This window comes from Pipistrellus hanaki (assembly GCF_964339955.1).
Source record: "Pipistrellus hanaki genome assembly, chromosome: 4".
Classification (NCBI taxonomy): domain Eukaryota; kingdom Metazoa; phylum Chordata; class Mammalia; order Chiroptera; family Vespertilionidae; genus Pipistrellus; species Pipistrellus hanaki.
In genome coordinates, this window is record NC_140506.1 from 49,164,008 (window position 1) to 49,187,013 (window position 23,006).

The following is a 23,006-nucleotide window of genomic DNA, read 5'->3' on the forward strand; positions in this document are numbered from 1 at the left end:
GCCCAGCCTGCATCCTTTCCAATCTGGGACACCTATTGGGATTAGGCCTAAACAGGCAGTCGGACATCCCTCTCACAATTCAGGACTGCTGGCTACCAACTGCTCGCCTGCCTGCCTTCCTGATTGCCCCTAACCACTTCTGCTTGCCAGCCTGATCATCCCCTAACCACTCCCCTGCCAGCCTGATTGATGCCTAACTGCTCCCCTGCCAACCTGATTGCCCCTAAGTGCCCTCCCCTGCAGGCCTGGTAACACCTAACTGCCCTCCCCTGCAAGCCTAGTTCCCCCCCAACTGCCCTTCCCTGTAGGCCCTGTTGCCCCCAACATCCCTCCTCTGCTGACCTGATCACCCACAACTGCCCTCCCTTGCAGGCCTGGTCCCTCCCAACTGTCCTCCCCTGCTGGCCATCTTGTGCTGGCCATCTTGTATCCACATGGGGCAGCCATCTTTGACCACATGGGGGCAGCCATCTTGTGTGTTGGAGTGATGGTCAATTTGCATATTACTCTTTTATTAGATAGGATATATGTGTGTGTGTGTGTGTGTGTGTGTATGTATACAGTATATACTGTGTACATACTTTATATAAAATAATGTGGCTATTTTAACTCAATCTTTACCATAATATGCAATAAAAATTGAATGCCATTAAATATTTTTCTGTAGTACTATATTAATAATTGCTTAGTATTCTACCTCATAGAGGTACCATAAAAATTTTTTAATCAGCACCTTATTTCAGGACATTCACATTGTTTCCAATTGTTTTTCTCAATAAAAGAAACTCTTCATAATTCTTAGAGTCTTCATTGTTTGCAAAAATTTACAATACCCAATATTTATTTATACATAAGTTTGGCAAACATCAATAGACACATTAAAATAAACAAGAACTCCTTACCCTGAGGAGCCAAATGATTGACATAAAAGCATATTCAGAGAACTATAAAATAATGCTTATGAAAAATAGCCATAAACTGGCTATAAAATGGCTATTATAATTTACATACATATGATACCTATGTAAAAAAATTATGAACCATGTATCTGCACACATATCATGCATCTCTGCACATAGGTCTGCATGTGCATAGCTATAGACCTGTGAGGGGTCAGATGGCGCTTTACTGCAGAGAACAGGTTGCTGTCAGCCTCCTTGGACTCATATCCTAGGTCTATATATTCTACGTGGGTGACTTGGAGCAAGTTACTTAATTTCCAGGAAAATGATAGCAGCTACTTCGTAATGTTATTGAGAGGATTAATTTATAATATATTTACGTGTACATTTTTAACCAGTGCCTGGTAATCCAACAAAGCATGGCAGTCATGAACATATCCTTCCTAAAAAGTTCTCAGGAACTTCAGTTCAGAGCATGAAAGCAGATAATGAAATGAAACTAGCACTATGCTTGAAACGCAAGAAAATCAGAAACTAACTTTATTTTTTCTACTTAATGGCTATTTGCTTTGAGGGGAGTCAATGAACACATTTGGCATTTTTTTAGTTTAAAGTAAACTGGACTGGGAAGGGGATGGTGGAAACTGGATCCAGTATGTTCTTGAAAGGCTTTCCCACCTCATAAAACTGTGTTTTATTTGAATTGTGCTAATCATAACTTTGGAAGGCTAGTTTTTTTTTTGTTTGTTTGTTTGTTTGTTTTTTGGTGTTTTTTTTTTTGAAGGCTAGTTTTAAGTGTACAGGATACTGATGAGCTCAAGTGGACTCTCATGATATAATAGGCTAACAGAGCTTGCAAAGTACAATTAGCACCTAGGGAATGAATTGTAATGAAAGATGCAGGATTGTTTATAATTTTCACAAGTGGCTTTTGCTTTAATACTTTGCAGAGCATCGTATCCCATGTTGACAACATGCTTGAATGGTATTTCAGTAATCTCTTGAGACATGTAGTTTGCCTTTGGATAAGGGTTGTTAGAAATGGTATCATGCCAAGAATCTGTCATTCAAAGACCACTCTTTCTGACCAACATTTTGCAGGTGTCCATTTATGCATCCCCAGACAAATGGAGTCAAACTCATTATGCTTTGGAGGCATCATTGAAACTACTTGATTTTTATGAAAGTTACTTTGATATCAACTATCCACTCCCCAAACTGGGTAGGTGTCTTTATTTTTGCTTATAGAATTTGCTTTGATTCCCTCCCCCTTTAGATGTAGTTTAAATGAGGATTCCGGAGGTTCACTTAGCGCAGGAAGCAATAATTTGTACCTCAGAGAGGGTCCTTGAGTGTAGAAAAGTATTTATGAGAAGCCTAAGTAGTGTGGATAATTTTTCTATTCTTTTATCAGGTTTAAAATTAAAATAGCTGCATTCCATATTGGCTTTAATTTGGTGAATTTTCTGGAGCAGATTTTTTTTTTTTTTTTACCAGACCAGCAATGTTTCATAAAAGTTGCTAAAGATTTATGTAAACAGCTGAAAGTTGTCCCTTCATCTGTTATCTGTAGTTTAATTGAGGTTAGAAAATAAGGAAGACTGTGGTACAGATTTTTAAAAAGATTTGGAGGAGCTAAATAATTTGCATGTGGTAGTAGAACTTTATGTAAGAAAACACAGTTTGTTTTAATTTTCTATCTTGAAAATTAAAAGTTGTGATTTTCATAATATTGCCGAATATATAAAAACTATGATTTAATTTTATAGCTTATATATACTACTTTTTAAGAGTTTCTGACAGTGTCAAACATTTATTTTCTTTGGGATGTTAAGAAATAGTTTTCCTTATCATATCCTTTTTCTCCTTTCCCCACAACCTCCACTCAATTTTTTTTCCTTTTTTTTAGAGAAGGTAAAGGGGACATGAAAAGACATCAGGAGCTTATTCCTATAGTTGCTGAATCTCACTGTATTATTAGAGTGTGGATTCTATATACCCCTTAGTACAGATATACTAAATTCAGTTATCCACAATCTCCTCTGTGTCAAAAGTCAAAGAAAGATTAAATAACAGCAATCAACAATCTGATGTTGTTCTTGAAAAATGCAACCTTGAAAAGTATATGAAATGTATTTTAAAACTAACTGAAAAGAAGCATGCAGCTTAAGGGAATAGAGCCAATTTAAATGTCCTTAATGGTTTTGAGAAATAATACAACTAATAGAAAATCAACAGTACAATTTAGAAAAGGACTCATTCCCACATATGAAGTGCTAATGAATACTGATCTTTATCAGTGCCAATTTAGTTTCTTATTTTGTTATAAGTATTTGTTTTTATACACTGGAATTAACTAGTACTAATTCCAGACAATGCAATTTAAACCAATGATGTGATTCATTGCAAACTTTAAAAAAAAATCTATCTTTCTTTTCAGCTGTACAATACTTCTTCCAAAATGTCATGGCAAAATAAAAATAAAAATCAAGATTAAATATTAGGCAGAAATTTTAAATTTCTAAACTACATGAAGTCACTGGCAAAGGATACACACACACACACACACACACACACACACACACATGACCTACCCCACCCATGACTTAGTTAAGAGGTAGAGAAAATATCAATGTTGAGAGGAAATTGAAGTAAAAATAATTGATGCTCACTGCCTTTTCCCTCTACCGCCTTAAAGAACATTTGCTTATAAAAGAGGCCATATATTCTTGAAATATTAATTGCAATATTGACTACAGATTTTACTCCTAAAAGGTGTTTTCTAAAGTTAAATTTTTATAGCTTTCTATTTTTATAGAAATGAGTTCATTATATGTTTTAATGAATATCAAATATGTTAAAAATTATTTTACACCTTTTATTTATTTTTTGTTAGTTTATTTTTAATTTTCATTTTTGTAATTAAATGTATTGGGGTGACATTGGTTGACATAATCATATAGGTTTCAGGTTTAAATATGCTTTTATTTATTTCAGAGAGAAAGGGAGAGAGACAAATAGAAACATCAACGATGAGAGAGAAAAACTGATTGGCTGCACGCCTCCTACTGGGGATTGAGCCTGCAAACCAGGCATGTGCCCTGACCAGGAATTGAACCATGACCTCCTCAACCAGTGAGCTATACCAGCCAAGCAAACACCTTTAATTTTTGAAGTTTTCAGTATACTAACACAAACTACAGCATGAGTGTCTATAAATTAATTATTTTCTTAGCAGTAGTATTTTCAGTAGTGGTATTTTCAGAGTCCAGAACTTTTTGAAAAAAAACAATGGCTAAAGGTCAATAGGGTACTTCAACTGCAACTAAAACTGTATTGACAGAATATATTCTACTTGACATGAGTACTGATTATTTTTAATGCAACTGTAAGACACTATGCCAATGTTAAGAAACTCTTGATGTTTTTGGAAAGTCTGCTATGTGTACTGCAAGGATCATAATGTATTTGAGGAGGAAGCAAATCTCACTTCTGGGGTAGAAGCCATAATGATCAAGTTTTATGTTTTAGATCTAATTGCTATTCCTGACTTTGGAGCCGGAGCCATGGAAAATTGGGGCCTCATCACATATAGAGAGACATCACTGCTCTTTGATCCAAAGACCTCTTCTGCTTTTGATAAACTGTGGGTCACCAGAGTCATAGCCCATGAATTAGCACACCAGGTACTTGGTACTCATGACATTCTCTTAGTATCAGTTCAAAAGAGAATTTGCAGGACACCACCAATCTTCCTAAAACTACATAAAAGTGTATTATTTTATCTCTAGAGGGGACCTTATGGATTACCAAACTAGACACAATATGTCAAGTAGCAGAGGGCTACAGCTCTACACTATGGGACTCATATAGGAATTTTATCATGAGAGAAGCGAACACTTTATTTTTCTAAAACCCTTCAGGGTAGACTCTTCAAATATCATTTAGTAGCGAAGGGTGGCAACTATGCAAATTCATAAAACACAGAATTGGAAACCCTACCAAAAAAAAAAAAAGAGAGAGATTTCTATTAAATTTTTTTTTCTTATAGCCCTAGTACTGTGATATTCCAAAATCAAGCTTCTTGAAATTGTTGTGAGGATTAGAGATGCCTGTGCCTGTCATATAGTAGGCCCTCAATTAGTGTAAGTTATTAATGATGAAAATGCCCACTACTACTGCTACCATCTCTTGCAGAGTAAGATTTCCAAGGCCCACTTATTGGCACTGTCTTACACAAAAATATGGAGCCAAAAAACTATTACTATAAATATCAGAGACCATTTCTACTCTATTTATTTCTGAAAATCCCCGGTAACACAGCGAATTATTTAGAGCCCTAGAAATTCTCTGTCACCATGTATGTAAATATCATGACAATATAGAATCTGGTAACCTCTCTTCTTTTTAATTTTTTAAGTTTACCTTTTATCACCACCATCATCATGTCTTAATTTGTGTGTGTGTTTTTTTAAGCAGCGAACTAAATACCCAATTACACTGCCCTATGTGGGCAGCTTTCTCGGATTCAGGATCTCCCCACTGGCCCATTGTAGGGATTTTGGATATTAGTCACTGGTAGCTCTAAAGCATTCAACTGAGCCTAGGGATTTCTAATCCTTCCACCCAGTGTTCATAGGGAAATGGTTGGAGAGCTCTAGCTCTTCAGCTCAAGTTCAACTCTGAGTTTTCCTTTAAAAGCTTCCCTTTTGTAGAAATGCAGAGTGTATGGATGGCTAAAGGAGCAGGCTGCACTAGAATTTTTTGGCTTGACCAATTTGTCTTCACACGACTGTGTCACTCCTCTGTGTAAAACCTTGGCAAAGACTCCCAGTGCCAACTGAGTGAGTCAAGGGTCCCCAGAATGGCATACAAGGTCCCCAAGATAGCCCCTCTGCACCTCTCCAGCCTCATCTCTTACTGACACGCTAAGCTTTAGCCATCCCAGACCACTGCCATTTCCTGAACATGCTAGGTTGTGTTGCTGCTCTATGATTTTGTTCCTGCTGATCTGCCCAGAGCACACATCACTCCCAACATACCCAAGACCACTTGAAAGACTCAGGAAATTAATCATTTCCAAACTAATCTACAAACTCTCCAAGCAGAACTGATTCTTTCCTGCTGGAACCCTCTGTCCCTTGTACAGACATTTATCATGGCACTCATAATGCTTTATTGCATTTATCTGTCTGCTGGTTGCCCTTCATCATTTGTACCAAGACAGAGGCTGTATTTAATGCATTCACATTTCTAACATATGGCTTGGTACCAGGAACACAGGTTCTCAAAAGATACTCGTTGAATGAATGAAGAAGCAAACCACTCTTGCCAACTAAAAAAAGTGGCCAGCCGAGACCGGTTTGGCTCAATGGATAGAGCGTCGGCCTGCGGACTGAAAGGTCCCGGGTTCGATTCCGGGCAAGGGCATGTACTTTGGTTGAGGGCACATCCCCGGTGGGGGGTGTGCAAGAGGCAGCTGATCGATGATTCTCATCGATGTTTCTAACTCTCTATCCCTCTCTCTTCCTCTCTGTGAAAAATCAATAAAATATATTTAAAAATAAAAAATAAAAAAAGTGGCCAGAATCAGCTCACCCTGAATTTCTCATATTCATCACTTCTAAATCTGAGGAAACATCTCCTGTCCCTTCTCACAAATGTCCTTGGGTAAATTGGTGCTCACTTGCAAAACGATCTGAGGGTCATCAAAAAAAAAAAAAGGAATAGAGCTCAAACATTTTCTAAAAGCTACAGATGTAGCTGTTCTCTTCTATAACTGTAAAAAGGCTCTTCTGGATCTTAAAATCTTTTCGTTTCCCATCCTCCTGGAGGCTGCAATCCTAAAACAGATAAACTAGACGCACTGTGTTGGGTATATAGGCTAAATAAATAAATAAAATATAAAAGGACACAAAAATTGTAATATGTGAAACTACAGATCGAATATAGGTCAATGGTAGAATTCTATTTAGATTATCCTTATACACCCTTTTTATTTCATGTACATAGTTAAAATCTTAGACCTTTATTCACTTTAGTGGCCAAGTTAATCCCTGGAAATGTCAAGGCAGAGGTTAACACCAAATATGCTCATCAGCAATACTAAGTAACAATTTGAATGTCCTAAATGAATTCTTGGAATTCTCTTAAGTACCTACTACTTAAATAAAGGGGTAACTTCACCAAGGATATTTTGGTTTATATTTTTCCTTAGACCATCACCATATATCAAAGATAAACTGAGATTATAGTTGTTGTCCAAGACACAAACAACGCCTCCTTTCCCCCCAAAAAAAGTTTTATTTTCTTCCAGAATAGTAAATCTAATAGCTAGGAAGTGTTCAAAGGATAGAATGAAAATTGGAGAGCTGGAGGCAATGGGAAACACAAAAGAAAAGAAAAGTGAAGCAAGCAAAAATGTGGTAGTGAAACAAAAAGGCAGGGAACTCAGTTGAATAACGCTGGTGAGTCTCAAGAACTTTCAAAACATGCAAAACTTGACTATTTAGTCAGGGCAATGACCTCTTCTCTCTTAGATTATCAAACTAAAAAGGGATGACAACCAATACAATAGCCCTCAGGTCTGAATGAATCAAGATTATACCTATTCTTTATCAGAATGGCAAAAAAAATGTATTTTGTGTGTGCCACAGAATTTTAATTATTTTATATGTGCCATGAAATGCAAAAGGTAGAAGGAAATTGTCCAGAGAGAAAAGGGTAGCAAAGATAGAAGAAAGGCCTTATTTACTAAAAGAAGGAAATTGGCATCCATTATGTTTTTTTGCCAGAGTTAACAATTATCCATATTTTTTGACTTTGAATAATATGGAGTTTTTACCTCCTAGTGGTTTGGCAACCTGGTTACCATGGAATGGTGGAATGACATTTGGCTCAATGAAGGCTTTGCAAAGTACATGGAACTTGTCTCTCTTAATGCTACATATCCAGAGCTACAATTCGTAAGTTCACAGTTTTGTACGTCATGCCATGTGCCCTAAGCAATCGTCGATTTATTGTTAACATTTTTGTGAATGCAATATAGCATGGTGTTTTTGATGTTTTGATTGATATACAAAGCACACTGTATTAGTTTGCTAGGCGTGCCATGATAAAATATCAGACTGGTGGCTTAAACAACAGGAATTTACTTTCTCATAGTTCTGGAGGCTAGAAGTTTGAGATCAGTGTTTTGGGGGGTTTGGTTTTCTCTGAGACCTCTCTCCTCGGCTTACAGAGGCCTCCTTTTTTGCTGTATATGCACATAGTCTTTCCTCTGGTGTTTCTCTGTGTGTCCAAATCTCCTCTTCTTATAAGGACACGAGTCAGGTGTGATTATGGCCCAGCCTACAGCTTCCTTTTAATTGTCCTCTCTGTTAAGGCCCTATTTCCAAACAGAGCCACATGCTGGGGACTAGGGCTTCAACTTAGGGATTGGAGAGGGGCATACTATTCAGCCCAAAACCTAAATTCCCCAACCAAAAAATTTTGGGGCAGAGAACTCCAATAGCACAAATACTCAGGTGTGTATGTGGAGTGAGAGGAAGACATTTCACTGCTCACATACAGTGATATAGGATAAGACAATGCCCATGGCTATAGGTCCCATGCAGAGTTCTTGGCATGTAACCTGAATTAGGCATGACTGGGGGCACGATCCTCTAGAATTTACAAAGGGCCTATTGTTCACTTCCCCAAAATGTATAAAAAGGTTTCTTCAGTCTCTCCCTTCAGGGAGCACGCCCTTGCCTTTCCTTTCCCCTTCCCCCTCCCTGCCCCAGGCTGTTACCATTAGATTCCTCACTCCCAAGCTCCAAGGGCCCTTCCTTGACATCTAGAATCTGTTTGCTAAACCCATTTCTTCTAGGAATTACTTTGTCTACCTCTGCAATTTACCCAATTAAAAAAAAATCCTTCAAAAGTTCTCTTTCTATAAAAAGATAGACACAGGGGTTCTAAACACCACATCAATCTGGTTAATAATTAGCTCTTTGGAGTAGGCATTGGTTTAGAATGACATAGAGAGACATGGATTCTAAGTCGGTGTCTTATTGCTATGTGCTGAATATATGTTTTACTCCCAAAGCTTCACATAGTCTCACCTCTAAAATGCATAGTGTCTCTCCCAAGCAGGGTGTTGAAAGGATGGCAGATGATGGATGTAAGTTCCTGGCAGGTTCGTAGCAAGTGTTCACTAATGGGAACCATTGGTTTTAGTTCTGTACCCAAAGGCTTGGTAGCTGGTAAACAGTCATGACATATCTGAGGGGATGTTGGATTCATACCTTTATGAGTAGAGAATTGCTGAAAGGGAGATTTATAAGGGGAAAGAAACTTATAATCAATTGTCAGAAATATTAATTGAATACTTATTTCTAAGAATATCATACTAAACCTAGTATGTTTTCTACTGCTTTGAGAATGTCAAATTGAAATTGAAAAAAAAAATTATTCTCTTCTGTTTAGGATGACTATTTTTTGGAAGTGTGTTTTGAAGTAATTAAAAGAGATTCACTAAATGCATCCCATCCTATCTCCAATCAAGCGAAAACTCCTACTCAAATACAGGAAATGTTTGATACAATTTCCTACAACAAGGTAGTAAATGCTGTGGGCAGCGGAAACTGTTTTCAGGAGAACTATAAGGTGGCCTATAAAATTAACAGCTTAAACTGGTGCTGCCGGATTACTGTCACCTGTTTTACTTTTTATTTTGCTGTTCATTTTTCAGACATTATGTGAGTTCTATTAAAATTAAGCTTCCTTTAAAAATATGTACACTAAAAAATGTAGCATACTCCTTTCCTTTATATATTCTTTTCTTTTTCTCTCTTTAGGGAGCTTGTATTTTAAATATGCTCAAGGATTTCTTGAGTGAGGAGAAATTTCAGAAAGGAATTATTCACTACTTAAAGAAGTTCAGCTATCAAAATGCTAAGAATGATGATTTGTGGAGCAGCATGTCAAATGTGAGTCAAATGTTGGGTTACAGCAGGCTGTTAAACCTAGGAAGCTGAGAGGCTAATTATGAAGGTTATAAATAGTTATATTGTCAGTGAACAAATATTTATTACATTTGCCACACTACCAGGGTGCTTTTACCTCAGGCTCCATACTAAACTGGGATGCCACACTGGGTTAGCCATAGGGGTTTGGCATTTGACCTCCTTCTCTTTGGTTTCCCTGCTGTGGTTAACCATACACTTTTATCCTCCCATTTTCTAACATTTTTAATGACTTTGTAATTCCTATTAAATGATACCTAATCTTATCTGCCCAAATTTTAAGGTTGAACTCTACTTGTCCAATCTGTCTTTAGTGTGTGTAGTAGGGTGAGGGCAATTAAAGGATTAATTTGGCCAAAAATAAGAGGATATATAAAAGCCAATTGTGAATACTGCTATGTTAATTTTTGTCTCATTATGCTCATAATCATATCAGGAAGGGAAGGTAGGCATTCTTACTCCATTTGTACAGTTAGGGAAACTAATACTAAGGGGAAGATTTGCTTAAGATCATATATCAGAATGATGGAATCAGTGCTTAAAATCTGTTTTCTGACTGAATCTAGTATTCATTCTTTCCATTACATCACAGTTTCTTCCCAGTTATCGTTAAAGTCTCCCACTTAACCTTCTCTTAAAGGACCTATATTCTAGTTGACCCCCTCCTGATGCCAAATGAAACTGTGGTATTCAAATGACAAGTTCCTGAAAATAACTTACTCAGCATTATGTCACATAACATCAGTTCTAATCCATGTCATAGCAACTTGGAAATCACAAGAATTCTCTGATGTTATTTTTTATAAAGTGAGTTAATAGCACTTGAGAGCCTTAGCCAGTCATTTTCCCCAACTACACTTTTCCTTAGCTTAGAGCATTAAATTCTGGTTTCAAGGGTTGATTGCCAAGCTGGTGATTTTCTTAGGTCTCATATCAATTCTGAATTCAAAATTGATTGTGCACTCATTATATGCATGCTACTATGGCAGTCATTGGAAATAGCCAGGTAAGCAAATGTGTTTTCTCCATGCCAAGGAATCTATGATGTGACAGGAGAAAGTTAATACTAGACACAGTTGCCTAAGTGATAAATAAGGGCATGAGTAATATGCAGAATAAAAGGATAAACTAGGACCTTCCCCAGGGAAAGGAAACAAATGAAAGAAAAATTCAACAAATTGATTCAACCCTAAAACAGTTATCCCACTGTGGCGAACTTCTTTAGCAAACTTTAAGTATATAGATGAAGATTTAATTCATCTGGACATGATAAAGAATACAGCAATTTATGAACTAACTTTGTGTGTTTCCTATGGTCACTGCGAAGATGCCTTTTATTCATTTCATGAGTTGCTAGGTTCATTATCAAATGTCTAGATGAATTAAATTTTCATATATGCTATGCTAGTAAATGTCTGCATTCATGTCTAATATGCATATTCGGCCAACTGGCAGTGTCTATGTGGTAATGCTCTTTATTCTTGTTTTATAGGGTTGTTTAGAAGGTGATTTTACATCTGGTGGATTTTGTTATTCTGATTCCAAGAGGATAAGCAGCACAGTAAGTATGAAGAGATCTACAGAGCAGACAAGATCTGGCCCAGTGGTCAGCAAACTCATTAGTTAACAGAGCCAAATATCAGCAGTACAACAATTGAAATTTCTTTTGAGAGCCAAAATTTTTAAACTTAAATGTCTTCTAACGCCACTTCTTCAAGATAGACTGGCCCAGGCCATGGTATTTTGTGGAAGAGCCACACTCAAGGGGCCAAAGAGCTGCATGTGGCTCGAGAGCCGCAGTTTGCCGATCACGGATCTGACCCCATCACCTGGCGGGATTGAGCGTGCAGAATAGCCCAACTGTCCCTTTAAATAACTGGAGAGGAGGAGAGCCTCCAGGATTTCCCTTGAAACAAAGCAGACTGAAGGAGGAATGTTCAGGCCATTTAGGGGGATGACGCTGTTACTACTACATTTTTGTTGTTATAATTCAGCTTTCCCACAGCCCCACGGCTAGCTAAAAATATCAGAGCTTTAAATTCCGCTGAGTGCTTACCGAGGCGCTGGCATCCTCTAGGCTCTGAAAACTGCCAAGCGGGATATGCTAGGTTTGGAAACAGAGCAAATGGCTTTTGGCTTTGCTAAGAACTGGTCTTGTTGTTTACTTCTGGGAAGTAATTGGAGCGCTTTAGGAGAGAGAGAAATAAAGTCATCAAAAACAACACAACAAAAAAGCAAACTTTTTTTGAACAGTCATGGTAATCCCATAAATGATGGATTCTAAAGGAAGATTCTGGATCACCCAGTTTTCAGAAAGCCATGCTCAGAAGCTAGAGGTTTTGTTCTCCATTTAATCTACCTCTGTTGATATAGGGTTCTGTTGGAACATTTAAAGCTTCCCTTAAAGTAGGGGTGTCGAACTCAATCAGAGAAGGGGCCAAAATCTAAAATCCAGCCTAAATCGCGGGCCGAATGGTTTACTGAACAGTCATAAACTGACAATGTCATAAACTGACAGCGGAGTGCAGTGATGACAGTGCGGTGCGGGCCACATTGCAAGGCCTGGCGGGCTGGATTTGGCCCGCGGGCCTTGTGTTTGACACATGTGCCTTAAAGGAAGCCCTTTCTCTCCTAGGCCACCCACCCTGCGTTCCACCACTACCAAAGCCGAGAGGTGTTTCTTTTCTTGTTTGGAAAGGGAGCAGGAGGAAGGCTCCAACCTCAAACCCTTCCTCTTGGCTTTCCCCGCCCTGTGTGTGCTCACCCTCAGGCTCCCACTCATCCCCCTCCCTCAGGTGCCTTGCTGAGAGCAGCCCTGTCCAGTCCCCGCATTGCTCTGCCCAGAGGCAGCCCGAGCCCGCCCTCCTCCCCCAGCCTGGTCTCTGGCATCACAGGGACCCCAAATTTCTCATATCCCTTTGTTTTCTCTCCTCTGTGTTGACTAAATCACAGTCACTTGTCCTTTCAGCTCCCCTTTCAGGGGGAAGATGAGGAGGTCAGAGAGATGATGGCTACGTGGACCCTGCAGAAAGGAATCCCGCTCGTGGTGGTGGAGCGAGAAGGACGTTCGCTCAGACTGCGACAGGAGCGCTTCCTGAGCGGGGTGCTCAGAGAGGACCCAGCCTGGAGGGCCCTGCAGGAAAGGTGGCTGCTTGTCTTCTGTCTGGCTAATTTACCTCAGCTCAGTTTGCTCCTTGTGGCATTACGTAACTTTCTTTCAGCTTCTCTGGCGACCGCGGGCTGCTATCTCACACAGGGATCCAAGCCCCAAACTAGCCTTGATCACATTTAAAGAGCTACAGGTGGCCCAGGCGGTGTTGTTCACCGTTGCCTTCCTCGTGCTTCTGCAGCCGCCTGTAGAAACTCCGTTCTGACGCAGAGGTGGTCGATTATGTTTCCATTATAACATCTCCTGACTCTTTTCAATACTAGTTTTCTGGGCCTTAATAAGTTGCCTGACGGCCCTCTACCTAGGAAGTGTTATTACAGCTATACAAGTCACTGGGAAAGATAGTCCCCCTGTGATTGATTAAATGCTAAGGCCTCCTGTTGCCTTTTTATTTTCAGTAAATAGACTATAAATGTTATGTCTCAAAACATATGCTGTCCTTGGTGATAATTAAAACAAATCCAATTAACCACCCTGTCTTGCTCACCAGCCTTTCCTGAGAGAACACAACACTGTTCTCTGATCTATTAGCCTATTACCAAGAGGAATTAGGTTCATTTAAAATGAAACAACCCAAGTGAATCTGTACTGCCTCTTATGATTATTATCTCTTTTTTTCTAAAGATCTAGCTTCAAATGACAATTCTAGGATTTTTCTGAGAACCAGAAGCAAATTCAAGGTCTCTAGCATATACCAGGTAGAATATGCACATAGAACGCGAATGTTTTCTCCTTTTGTTTCATCAGTTACCTATTCCCAACCCAACAGCAACGTTTATGTTGCTTCTCTGAGACACAATTTTCTGTTTTTCTGTATGTTCTCCCGAAGTCTGAACCTCACAGAGCTTAGATAATTTGTGACTTGGCAACACAGCCTGGACATTTTTATGTTTGATTCATCATTGGGAAAGCAGAACTCAGAATTTTGTAACTTATCAAAATGTCACGAGAGAGTTCAACAGTGTGGATGATCCAGACTTACAAAGATCTATCAATACAATGACCTGTATTTTTTCTTCTTCTTATGGCAGCTTTTAGATTACTGTTTAAAATTATTATTCTCTGATTCATGCCTATTCAAACTTATGAAATGCTAATCTTCCTCTTTTTATTCCCAGATATGTTTATCTGGAAGCATCCCTTTCTTCCAGAGCTAAGATTTCATCCAGGAATCATTCCATTAAGTCTTGGCTATATCTGTGTGTCCATTTTTACCATTTTTGTGTAAATATTTCAGTTGCTTTGCTAATTAGCTGTACTTTTTGTGGGTTAGCAGAGAGATAATCCCTTTATGACCCTTTTTTAGATGGGTTTATATAGTCTGTGTATAGTGTTTCCTTTAATTTTATATATTTTGAGGACTCTCTCCTTTCCATTGTATACCTGGTAGTGCTTTTAAACCCATAATTTACATGTGCTGGATTACTAAAGTTAATATGGCTTAATGTGTTAAAGAAGTAAATTCTGGAAGTTTCTAGAAAGTCAGCAAGGAAAAATATAGCCAGTTTCTGTTATTTAACATAAAAGGACTATTGGAAAGTAACCGAGGCTTCTATCCATGCTGCTTTTCTGCTCTCTGGACTTGCTGACTTGCAGTTCCTAAACTGTTGGCCACTTACAGTCCCTTAGCAGATGGGCGATTGGATGGGGTTAGCTTTGTTGAGCAAAAGGATAAGTGGAAGGTCATACTGGAATGAGATCTAGACTTCTTAAGGCTTTTTTCTTACAGCTTTGATTCAGATATTTGCATTAGTATCAGGCTGTCTGAGTTTTGGGAAATATGTAAGGAATTTTGGATTTTTTTTCCTTCTTTATAGAAAACAATTAACAGAACTTACTATGAAATGAGATTTATACAGCAAATGGCACCGGTAATTGTGACAGAATTCAACTAGTATATGTTGCTACGCCTTCAATTCTTCATCTTGGAAGAATTATTGCATGCCCAAGAATCTGCTAGACTTAGCCAAGAAAATTTATAAGGCCCCTGATAATGTAAAGAATGGGCAGTTAGGTGCCTTTTACAGTTTATCTGAATCTGACAGTGTGAAAATTGAAATAGTCATTTATTTAATTTGTAACGGTCTTTACTTTCTCACACAGGTACCTTTGGCACATCCCATTGACCTACTCCACGAGTTCCTCTGATGTGATTCACAGACACATTTTAAAATCAAAGACAGGTAATGAACTGATTAGCCAAACATGTTTCAATTCTTTTTTAAAAAAATATATTTTATTGATATTTTACAGAGAGGAAGAAGGGAGAGAGATAGGGAGCTAGAAATGTCGATGAGAGAGAAACATCGACCAGTTGCTTCTTGCACACCCCCCACCAGGGATGTGCCCACAACCAATGTATTGTACATGCCCTTTACCGGAATCAAACCTAGGACCTTTCAGTCTGCAGACCGACGCTCTACCACTGAGCCAAACCGGTTTTGGCATGTTTCAATTCTTAAATTAAATATGTTCTGAACTATTTGGAGGAAAGATACTACTAATAAAAATGTAAATTTGGGGAATTTCTCATTTATCCATTTACTAGTTACAGAAAGAACATTTTATCTAGGAAGTAAGTTTTTTTTTTATTCAGTGTGTGGTTCTCTTGTGCTTTTAACATTCAGAAAGAAATCTTATTGATATCAAGAAATGATGGCTTCCTGTCTTGCCTTTTAATACTTAAATCCAGCTGTGAAACCATAAGGTAAACTTGTATAGTAGAAAAAAGCATACACTTAGGGATTTATTGTCTGTGGATTTATATCATCATTCTGTCATCTATTAGATCTGTGGCCTTAAGAAAAATGCTCAACTCTTCCTGAGCTTCAATTTTTTCATCTTATTTTAAATGAGGACTGGCCTTCAACAGTTATCAAGATAATATGATAATGATATTTTATCACCAAGTATAATGTCTTTCATATTAAAAACACTTAATATTTCAGTTTTTCCTGAAACACTTCACTAAAATTTGAGTTTCCATCATAACATCATATTCAACCTGGAGTCCTTATTTCATACAAATATGTATATGTAAATAGTTGAACTAGTGGATCAACTATTTACATATACATATTTCAGTAACTAAACCTGGAGACATGGCCACCAATAAATCAAGCCAAATTCTAGTCATGCTCATCATCTGGCTCATTGGGCCCTTGCATGCCTATTAGACCTGCATCGACTGTTTTTGAGAACTAATTTAGCAGTCCTTTTCATATGAATTGATTTATTTATTACTTTAATAAGACCATTATTTCCAGCAGAAACCATCCAGTAGACTATGAAAATCAATATCATCATGACTCTTCCAAAACTTTGTCTTCTTATTGATTTACTAATAATAGTATATAAACTAACAGCTTTGAAAATAATCCTGGGGTGTATGCTGATAATGAAATGCCTATGCCAATTTCTCCTCTCAGATATTCTGGACTTACCTGAAAGTACCAGCTGGGTGAAATTCAATGTGAACTCAAATGGCTACTATATTGTTCATTATGAGGGGCATGGATGGGACCAACTCATTCAACAGCTGAATCAGAACCACACACTTCTCAGACCCAAGGACAGAACAGGTCTGATCCACGATGCGTTTCAGCTAGTAAGGTAATGTAAAAGTTTATCTGATTTCACAGGAAATAACTGATTCATAGCCAGATATACTGATTTCAAAATCAAACATTCAGTGTTTTATCATTCATATGATATGGACCTGAACAGAAGCCAAATATTGGCCATTAGGCCAAAGCCTACCCACTGATAAGGTATTTTGGCACACACAAGCTTAGATGTTTAATCCAATGTTTTAAAACGTGGAGAATTTCATATAAAAATCCTGACTTCTGGAATCTCTTTAAAAATGAGAATATTTGGCAGCTTTGGACCTTCATTCTCACAGGGCAGTCATAGAGGAGGGTGCAGTAGGAAGATCTCTTGTAGGCCAGGTCTGCACTCTTCCATATGCCCAAGTCCCCGACAGTACACATTAATGTCTTGATTTATTCACGTACTATAATATTAGGGTGAAACCTCTAGGCTTAGGCTTTTAACCCCAGATTTAAAATTTGTTTATGCTAGTAGCTTGCTGTTTTACCAAATACCTATGTAATCTGCTGGACAAAAAGTATAAATATAGTCTTAAACTTTACAATTTTATTTTATTTTATTATTATTATTTTAATATATTTTATTGATTTTTTTTACAGAAAAGAAGGAGAGGGATAGAGAGTTAGAAACACCAATGAGAGAGAGTCATCGATCAGCTGCCTCATGCACACCCCCTACTGGGGATGTGCCCGCAACCAAGGTACATGCCCTTGACCGGAATCGAACCTGGGACCTTTCAGTCCGCAGACCGACGCTCTATCCACTGAGCTAAACCGGTTTCGGCAACTTTATGATTTTAAATGAGATTTTAGTTCAGTACAATAATCCATTCATTACTGTGCTCACATTAGAGAAATCAATGTAAAATTGGAAAGGAAATGAAGAATTGGCTTCTTATGTTTATTTCTCTTTAGACTTTCCTGGAAAGACAAAGTATTTCCTTTCCTATCCCATTTATCCTCAATGAATAACATGTAGGAAAAATGAGATCATAAGATGGCCAATGGGGGAAAAAATGTAGGGATCAGGTGAAGTATTGTGCATTGTAACTTTTCCTTTTCTGAGAATTACTCATTTTATTGTGTGACATATTATTTCCTTTCAGATGTTTATTTAGGTCAACCTGAGTAAAAACAACCAGCAGAACGTTTCTCAGAAAAAGCTTCTCCTCCATGCAACTGACCTCCTACGTTAGAAAAGAGAGAGGATTGAAAGTTCAATCCTCAACCCCATGGGTCTCAGTAACATCACAGCATCATAGCACATCGAAGGCTAGGATTAGAAGAAAGCATCATCCTTCATTTGAGTAGATGCATAATAGACTAGCAGGCTATTTCTTGTTAGTTGAAGGTTTGTTTGCTCAAAGGAGAGACTCACAGATTGCATAAAAGTAGATTAAAAATTTAAGACTAGAAAGGATGAGGATTATTGACAATTCAGCAAATGAAAGCCAATCTTTCCATTAGTAGCCAAGTGTTTTTTGCTGTTTCTAACCTATAGATGTTTGGGTAGACTAAATTTAGCAGAAAGAACACTACAGTTACTGATGTATCAATGGAAAAGCAATTATCTTTTCTTCACTAAATGAACAGGTTAATGAAGTTAATTAAGAGTACAAATTTTGGGTTGAAACAGATGAATTCAAATACTACCTCCTCACTTACTGTTTAACATGGGCAAGTAACTTAACTGTTTTAAGCCTAAATTTTCTAGTCTTTAAAACATTCCTAGTCTTTAAAACTCCAGATCTAAGCAATAATATCTATTGCACATGTGTTTTGAAGATTGCATACAATAAGGCAGATAAAACACCAAGCACAGTACCTGCCCAATAAATGTCAGCTGTTAGCATTATTAGTATTACCTAATATACATTGTCTAAAAGATCATGTGTTGACTAGCAAGAGGAGGTGACAGCATAGAAAAAATGCATTTAAAATGTGTGTTTGCGTATTGTTATGCTTTTAACTACATAGGAAAAAAAATAAACGTGGAGGGAAAAACAAAACCAAACCAAACCAGAAGGATATATTCCAGTGCTGTTAGTAAATGTGTAGGGTAGTGAATTATAAGTATTTCCCCCCTCTTCACTAATTTCCAATTATTTTATAATTTGTTTATATTACTTTTATAATAATAAAATGAATTGTATAAGGATATAATTTAAAACTCTCATAATAAGTCTAAATATTTTTGCTTGCTAGACTTCCTTGGTAATATATATCTCTTCCTTCCCTATTCTATGAAGTATCTATTTAAGAGTTAAAGGAAGTAATCAGTGATCACTTTTAGATTGGAGACAAACTTTGACCCATGTATAGAAATGTATTTTAATTGAATTTTCATATTCTATAAACATAATTTAAGACTTTGATCTCATCTGAGTTGAGTGGAATTAAAATGACAACTTTAATTTCCTTACAGAAAAGCTTTTGTTTCTCTTAGCCCCACACCTTAAAAAAAAAGCCCCAAATTGCTTCCATAAGAATACGATTGTACTTCCACAAAGATACAATTTAGTTGAAACTATATATAATTAAATAGATACAGATTTTTCCTGTTAGGTTGAAGTGTATGCTTATACATGCGTTTAATTTTTAAGGTAAAAAAACATTTAGATAAAGTTTTGTGCAGGTGGTGAGGAGCTGGAATTTTATTAAATAACTAGAAGCCCAGTGCATGAATTCATGCATGCAGGGGTGGGGGAGGGACCATGAGAGGTTGGCTGGCAGCTCCAAGGAGAGAGCCGGCTTTCAGATCCCTGGGAAAGGGGCTGCATCCACTGCCACCCTCCCCCAGTTCCCTGTCCCAGCTGGGAGAAGAGGTGATGAACACTGGGTTGGGTACAGAAGGAATTAATGCTGAATGCTGCCCCATCACCACTCGGTTCCCCACTCCTCCTCCTCCCCTCCCCCCCTTGCTGCCAACATGGCAGGCGGGAAGCCCCTGGGGAAGAGGGAAGAAGGGAGCGAGACAAACCCTTGTGTTGAGGACTGACTTTCAATAGATTGCAACAAGGGAGCTGCTCTGCTATGTACGAAACCCTGACCTAGAAGCAGGTCATCTACGAATGATTTAGCACCAGGGCCTGATCGGGGCCAGCTGCCCAGGGGGAGAGACCACAGGAGGTTGGCTGGCCTCAGGAGGTTGGCTGTGGGAGAACACTGACCACCAGGGGGCAGCTCACTATGAGCATCATAGTGACTGGCCTACTGGTCTTCCTGGTAGTTCTGCTCATTTGGCTGTAATGGTCACTTAGGCTTTTATATATATATATTACAAAATAAAAAGAAAAGGAATCTCTTTTAAATGAGTATTAAGATCATTTTTTTTATTGTAGGCTTATATAAAGTTTTCTAATAATGGTATTTGTCTTATTGAAAATAAAGTAGTCTTGGCAAAAAACAAAAACAAAAACAAAAAACAAAAAAAAACCACCAAGAATAATATAAAGTCATTGTTATGTGTTAAACATTCCTTATAAAACTGTGACCATAGAAAATAATAGCCATTTTCTTTCTGTTGCTGATGCTCAAGGGTATCAATTGCACCCTAGATTATGATGCTTACACATGTGAAAAGGAAAAATGGCATTATGTGGATTTCTGTTTTATAAAATACAGCAGCCCATATGGTCCAGCCCTCTCTCTTTAGACAAAAATTTGGGGCAACTTTCCATTAGGTTGTTTAAAACAGCATGTTAGAAGAGTGAAGTCAAAATAGAAGTTGGTTCTCTTTAATTTAAATTTTTTCTAGTTTCAGTTTCCCCATTGTATAAGGAAGGCAATTGAATCCCAGAGAGGTTAGATAATTTTCCCAAGATCACACAGCTAGTGAGTGGCACAGCTAGGATTTAAACCAAATGGACTGGCTATAATGAACTTCTATTATGGCTCTCTATATCAGAGTTAATATTAAGAACTAAAAGTTATACACAAACCATCGACATTTGCTTTATTCCTCAGTGCAGGAAGGTTGACCCTAGACAAAGCTCTCGACCTGACTCGCTATCTCCAACATGAAACAAGCAGCCTTGCCCTGCTCAAAGGTCTGGGATACTTAGAATTGTTTTACCACATGATGGACAGACGCAATATCTCAGATGTCTCTGAAAACCTCAAGGTTTGTATTACGTTCAGAAAATTCATTAAGTAAATACACAGTGTCTGGAGGATCAGTGAGACTTGGTCTGTTTCGTGTGGACTCTTTGGGTTACATTTTTGAGAAGCTGAGGATACTGGCTGATAGCACAATTAACACAACAGTACCTAATGGGTGGATGCCCCTTCTTGCTTGTCATCACCATTCTAAGAGTCGTACTAGGATCATGAGCAAAAACATCCTTCCTAAGGTGATTTTATCTTATATCATCAGTTGATAGGTCCCTCCCAAAGAGGAAATTAAATCATATGTTTAATGGAGAAACTACCTTTGTTTCTTAAACATGGTGGGTTGGAGCCAGAAAAAAAAGAAGAGAAATATAAGTCGTTCTGTGTTTTGGAAAGGTGCATGCAGATAGTTTAGTGGTGAGCCTTTGGATGGGTCAGAGCTGTGTTAAGAACTAAATTTAGCCTCTCTGTAAGCCATCCTGTGCTTTCTGCAGCTTTACCTTCTCCAGTATTTCAAGCCAGTGATTGACAGGCAAAGCTGGAGGGACGAGGGCTCCGTCTGGGACAGGATGCTTCGCTCCACCCTGCTGACGCTGGCGTGTGACCTGAACCATGCTCCTTGCATTCGGAAGGCAACTGACCTCTTCTCTCAGTGGATGGAATCCAGCGGGAAATTAAAGTAGATCTAGACTTCTGTCCTATTCTTTGTTTCTTCCACTTAAAAAAAAAATAAAAAAAAAAATATATATATATATATATATATATATATATATATATATATATATATATATATTGTTATTGTTATTGATTTCAGAGAGGAAAGGAGAGGGAGAGAGAGGGACACATCAATAATGAAAGAGAATCAAGCCCCCACACTGGGATCGAGCTCACAACCCAGGCATGTGCTCCATGCTCAACTACTGAGTCATGCTGGCCGATCCAGGTTGTTCCTTCCACTAATGTAAAAGTCTTTGATCATACAGGACAATAGAGCCAAAACCTTTTAGTACTATGTGAGAGAAAGAAGAAAAAAGCCACACTGGGAATTATATACTCTTGTTTCATGCTCTCACATAGTACTAAGTGCTCAATAGATTTTGTGGAAAGTGAGGTTTAAGTCTCTATAGGGGAGAGCTAAATAAACACTGACATGGTACCAGAAAGTTAGCCAGACTGTGGGAGCAGAGGAAAATCCATCTCCAAAAATGATGCCCTTTAAAGATAAAAAAGCAATGTACAATGTACATGCAATTAAAACCTCAGTGATCATTTGGGGAAACTTGTGAAAGAAGAGGGAGGTGGCCTTTTAAAAAAATGTGTTTACTGCCTCATTAACCAATACCACCGACCAAGTCTGGGCCCCAAGTTCCCACTTTGATGGGAAACAAATGAGTTGAGCCATTTAAAGAATGCGCATGGTAGCAAAATTGATTTCATGGTTAGTAGAAATGAGAAAGATGCCCCGTGATCAAGTGTATTATATTGCACTTCAATGATGTGGCTGCAACTCATAGGCACTAACAGACTCTGCCTGCAATCATTTCATTGTAAGCCTTGATTTCTGATCAACACATGGTTTATATTGTTATTGTTAAAACTCTGACTCTGGAGTTGGATGTTTTGAGAAATCAAATCTTTATGTAAATTAAAGGAGATTCATTTTTTTAAGTAGAAGAAAAAAATTCACCATTTTAGTATCATATTATGAAATGATGTCAATTTTTCCTGTTTAAAATTGCTATGATATGCTATCATAACTTTTCTCCATGTAACTAAATCTCAGCAAGTTTTTGAAATATTTCTTTTAAAAATGTATTTTTAAAATTGATTTTAGAAAGGAAGTGAGAGGCAGAGAGAGAGAGAAACATCAATGATGAGAGAAAATTATTGATTGGCTGCCTCCTGCATGCCCCACACTGGGGAGGGAGCCTGTAACCTGGGCATGTGCCCTGACCAGGAATCAAGCTATGACTTCCTGGTTCATATGTCAATACACAACCACTGAGCCAAGCAAGCTGGGCAAATTATTCCTTAAAAAAAAAAAAAAATTCCAGTTTTCTTCTTTTGGGACTTTTCAGCTCTTTATGATTTACTCCTAACATATTAAGCTCTATTTTTCTCTTCTTTTTGATTGGTTATTATGAGTAATGCTAAAATGTAAACATCCTGCTGTCCCATAACATAATGGAATGCTATTTACTATTGT

At 37.9% G+C, this 23,006-nt stretch overlaps 1 protein-coding gene across 1 annotated transcript in view; it reads left to right on the forward strand.

The window, feature by feature from the left end:
• Positions 1-23,006, forward strand: part of ERAP2 (endoplasmic reticulum aminopeptidase 2) — a 39,592-nt gene that overhangs the window by 10,769 nt on the left and 5,817 nt on the right. Inside the window, exons 5-15 of the mRNA XM_084881947.1 lie at positions 2,004-2,124; positions 4,434-4,588; positions 7,754-7,867; positions 9,372-9,503; positions 9,743-9,874; positions 11,403-11,471; positions 12,879-13,054; positions 15,183-15,262; positions 16,508-16,691; positions 20,657-20,813; positions 21,295-21,479. Coding sequence (XP_084738073.1) covers positions 2,004-2,124; positions 4,434-4,588; positions 7,754-7,867; positions 9,372-9,503; positions 9,743-9,874; positions 11,403-11,471; positions 12,879-13,054; positions 15,183-15,262; positions 16,508-16,691; positions 20,657-20,813; positions 21,295-21,479 — 1,505 coding nt within the window. The remainder of the gene's footprint in view (positions 1-2,003; positions 2,125-4,433; positions 4,589-7,753; positions 7,868-9,371; positions 9,504-9,742; positions 9,875-11,402; positions 11,472-12,878; positions 13,055-15,182; positions 15,263-16,507; positions 16,692-20,656; positions 20,814-21,294; positions 21,480-23,006) is intronic.